The following is a 4,742-nucleotide window of genomic DNA, read 5'->3' on the forward strand; positions in this document are numbered from 1 at the left end:
CAGAGGAGGATGGTGCCAGGGGTGGATGAGGAGGAGCAAGAAGAGCATACTTTAAACCTTTCTGGGATCCCTGTTGTTGTCCGTGGATGGGGGGAGGAGAACAAGGAGGATGACATTATCCTGGATGATGAGTAGGAGTCAGGCCACCACACCGCTTCCAGTTTAGTGCAAATGGGGGCCTTCATGCTCCAGTGTTTTAACAGGGACCCCCGTATAAAAAGCATAAGGGTCAAGGACCAGTTCTGGGTGGCAACGTACTTAGACCCCCGGTACAAACACAAAATGGTGGAAATGTTACCACCATCACAGAGGGCTGTCAGAATGGAGCACTTCCAGGCCTTGCTTCGAGAAATGCTGCATTCTGCTTTTGCGTGCACTGGCAGAGGAGCAATTCCCACTCCCAGAGAAAGAGTTACAGGTACCAATCCAACAGCGCCTGCAAGAAGAGGGCGGTTTGAAGATGTGTTGGTCACTTCTGATATGAAATCATTCTTTTAGCCGACACATCGACAGGTGTCATCCAGATCCAGCATCAGGGAACGTCTAGACCGACAGGTGTCCGACTACATCGGGCTAACGGCCGATGTGGACGCTCTGAGAAGTGATGAACCCCTGGACTACTGGGTGGGCAGGCTTGACATCTGGCCAGAGCTTTCCCAATTTGCAATGGAACTGTTGGCTTGCTACCTCACATTTATAAAATGAATGAGGCATGGATCTCGGAGGAATTCAACACATGTGACCAGTAGACCATGTATATGCATAACTCTATAAACTATTTATATAATCTAGCACATGGACCTTTTTTCTACCTTTGGCTCACTTGTACAAAGAATTGACAAAATTTCACAGATAAAAAAAGAATGCTTGTCGTTGTCGATCCAAGATTCACTTAATACTTCTGGTATGTCAGTGTCCATGTTGTGGGACTATGTGTGCACAGCTAGTAAGTATTTTGTGGCTGAAAATATGACCTGGAGGTTTTTAAGGTTTGCCTGCCATTAAAGTGAATGGAGTCCGCCTCGAACATTGCGGTTCATGAACATTTAGCTGCATTCGCGAAACGTCCCATCGGAAGTTCGTCCATCACTAGTGAGGAGAAAAAAAGCTGATCACCAGCTTATATGCAAGGGACATCGGTCCCGAAGAGGAAGAGGCAATTCTGCCTTATCTGTGCCCACCAGTACCCCCTGCCAGTGCCACCTGCCAGTGTCCACAGTGCCCACCAGTGTCACCTATCAATGACCATGAGTGCCACCTATCAATGGCCACAAGTGTCACCTATCAATGCCCACCAGTGGTGCCAATCAGTGCCACCTAGCAGTGCCGATCAGTGCCCATTATTGCCACTCATCAGTGCTCATCACTACCACCCATCAGTGCCCATCACCGCCACCTATCGGTGCCCATCAGTGCCGCTTCATCAGCGTACATCAATGAAGGAGAAAAATTACCTGTTTGCAAAATTGTATAAGATAAAAAAAAAAAATTAAAACATTTTTAAAAAATGTGGTCTTTTTAAATGTTTTTAACAAAAAATAAAAACCACGGAGGTGATCAAATACCACCAAAGGAAATCTCTATTATTGGGAAAAAAATCTAGATAGCTCTAGATCTAAATCTAGTTCTGGATTGGCTTATTATTCAGGGATTTAAAGTCCTCCTGAATGCTGCCTTAAGGTCGTTATTCCTCAGGCTGTAGATCAGAGGATTAAGCAAAGGGTTAATGAGGGCCATTATGACTGAAAACAGCTTGTTTACGCCAAACATGTTAGCGGAAGTGGGAACCAAGTAAATAAAAAATGAGGAGCCGTAGAAGATGAAGACCACCAAGAGGTGTGATGTGCAGGTAGAGAAGGCTTTCATCTTTCCAGTTTTGCCAGGAATGTGGAGAATTGTACTGATAATACTAACATATGGAAGAAATGTGAAAAGAAAGGCAGTTAATCCCACACTGCCACCCAATGCAAACATGAGCACTATGTTTATTGTTGGGTCAGTACATGTAATCTGGAACAAGTGTGGGAGGTCACAGAAGAAGCTGTGGATGGAATTTGGACCACAGAAGGACAACCTGAGCGAACAAAGTGTATGAACCAAGGAATAAGTAATCCCAAAGACCCAAATTATAACAGATAAATGACTGCACATCCTCCAGGACATAATTTGTGTGTAATGTAGGGGGTGGCAGATGGCGATGTACCGGTCATAGGACATAGCCGAGAGCAAGAGGACCTCAGAACAAGCAAAAGAGACAAAGAAAAAGACTTGGGCTGTACAGGCAGGGAAGGATATTGATCCGGTTTTGGTGACCAAGTCAAAGAGCATCCTTGGTCCACTCACTGATGAATAGGACATGTCCAGAAATGCCAAATTGCTGAGAAAAAAATACATTGGGTTGTGCAGATGGTGGTCAGTGAGGACCAAGAAAAATATAATGAGGTTTGTGATCAGAGTCATCAGATAGATGAGAAGGAAGAGCACAAAAAGTCCATTCATGGTCTGTGGATGGTCTGATAGACCCACAAGAATAAGAGTGATAATCTTTGTGAGATTTCTCATATTCACTTACAGTGTAAATGTATCAACAAAACACAGAAAGAAAATTATTATTCTGAGAAATGATTAATAGGAAAAAATGTCTGCCGCACCTCATGCTCAGACTTCCATATAAACATTTGATTTAATTCTTAGCTTATATAGATATAAAATTCTGACATTCCCACAGGACAGTCTGATGTGTTGTAAGAAAACAAAGCTTTGAGTCTCGTTAATTGTCTCTTAAGACGTAATTTTAAACACCTTTGTCACCCGAGAGCCTTTCTTTTTATTAAAAAAAAAGTTTAAAGTTATTATTAAATAAATCCGATTAAACATAATAAAATAATTTCTGACTAAAACTCTGTAATTCCATTCTTCTTCAGTTCCATTTTATTGGCTATTGGACAAGTAGAAAACACTTTAAAGGGCAACGCTCAAAAAACAGGGGGTTTGTTAAGCCTCCCCGCACACAGACCCACACGAACACCGACCAGGGTTGTGGGGATGAGGCCCTTGTCCCCATCAACATGGGGACATGGTGCTTTGAGAGGTCACAGACCCCCCAAAGCATCCTCCCAATGTTGAGGGCATGTGGCCTGGTACGGTTCAGGGGGGGGGGCACTCTCTCGCCCCCCCTCTTTTCCTGCGGCCTGCCAGGTTGCGTGCTCGGATAAAGGGTCTGGGTGGATTTTGGGGGGAACTCCACGCCATTTTTTTAAAAATTGGCATGGAGTTCCCCTTAAAATCCATACCAGACCTGAAGGGTCTGGTATGTATATGTGGGGGGGACCCCACGTAATTTTTTTTTTTTATTTGATGCGGGGTTCCCCTTAATATCCATACCAAACCTGTTCTCTGTATTACGGGGGAGCCAACAATTCATTATAGCCACGAGTGCTTTTAAATTACTTTTTTTCCTGCAGAAATGACTCTTTGTGCAGGGACAGTTCTAAGCACGGGAAACATGAGCCCCTTTACAGGCATACGAAATTTAAAGGAATATTGCACTTTTATTGTTTCACTTTAAGCTTTATTAAAATCACTGCTCCCGAAAAAACGTCGGTTTTTAAAACTTTTTTTGCATTGATACATTGATTGTCCCCTGGGGCAGAACCCGGGTCCCCAAAAACTTTTTATGACAATAACTTGCATATTAGCCTTTAAAATGAGCACTTTTAATTTCGAACGTTCGAGTCCCATAGACTTTAATGGGGTTCTAAAGTTCACACGAATTTTAGGTCTGTACGAAGGGTTCTGGTGAGAACCAAACCGGGGGGTATCCGGCTCATCCCTAGTTCCTACACACCCAGGGGGAGAAAACTCCCTCCTCCTCTATCCCCCTTCCTGTTCCTTCTCTCTTTTCCTTCTTCTTTGGAGCATCAACTAACCTTCCTCTGCTCTTCAGTTTGGATACTCGCCTGGCCTACATGACCTGAGAGACCTAATCGGAGCAGACCAGAATTCCCATTCACTCCCACATGCTCGAACAGACTCCCAGAGGTAAGTAGTGGTGGGCTTGTTTGCACCCCTCATCTATGGTTCCATGGCTCAGCACACACAAAATGCTTTAAAGATAGCTACTTACAATGTGCAAGGCATGAATTCCCCACTCAAAAGGAGAAAAAAGTTCTTTAACCATTTTAAATCTTCAAAGCTAGACGTTGTCATGCTTCAAGAAACTCATTTTCTGGGTCGGTATAGTCCCAGATTCCTCCACTATCACTTCCCTAATTTTTTTCTAGCTAGAGCAGAAAATAAAACTAAGGGGGTGGCCATTATTTTTGCAAAATTCTGTAACTTTAAGTGGATCTCAGATACAAAAGACCCAGAGGGTAGATTTAGCCTAGTTAAAGGAACGATCGAGGGTCATCTTTACTCTCTCATCTCTTACTACGCCCCTAACAAGAGTCAAGCTGCCCCATCCTGGAGGGTACAGTCATTTCCGGGGGGGACTCCAATGTAGCATTCGATCAGGGTCTAGATAGATCTAGACCTCCCGCCTCCCAATTGACCCACCCTACCAGAGAGAGCCTCAAGATTGCCAAACTCATTCATGCCCGTGGCATGGATGATGTCTGGAGAGAATTAAATCCCACCAAAAGAGACTTCCCTCACTTCTCCAGCCCTCACAATTTATACGCCAGGATTGATCACCTTCTAGTCCAGACCCACACTATACCTCTTATCACTAATTCACAAAT

The 4,742-nt window shown here is 43.9% G+C and overlaps 1 protein-coding gene across 1 annotated transcript; it reads right to left on the reverse strand.

The window, feature by feature from the left end:
• Positions 1-838: 838 nt before the first annotated feature.
• On the reverse strand, positions 839-2,656 carry LOC143958040 (olfactory receptor 1C1-like). The gene has a single exon (XM_077467486.1). It carries the CDS (start codon positions 2,560-2,562, stop codon positions 1,645-1,647), a length of 918 nt encoding a protein of 305 aa, XP_077323612.1. The 5' UTR covers positions 2,563-2,656; the 3' UTR covers positions 839-1,644.
• Positions 2,657-4,742: the final 2,086 nt, after the last annotated feature.

The sequence above is a fragment of the Lithobates pipiens genome, unplaced genomic scaffold, assembly GCF_037356315.1.
Source record: "Lithobates pipiens isolate NorthernLeopardFrog02 unplaced genomic scaffold, aLitPip1_a1.2 Scaffold_56, whole genome shotgun sequence".
Taxonomy (NCBI): Eukaryota; Metazoa; Chordata; class Amphibia; order Anura; family Ranidae; genus Lithobates; species Lithobates pipiens.

Excerpts from the sequence above, each read along its gene's own strand:
- LOC143958040 (XM_077467486.1), bottom strand. The coding sequence starts at position 2,562 with ATGAGAAATCTCACAAAGATTATCACTCTTATTCTTGTGGGTCTATCA.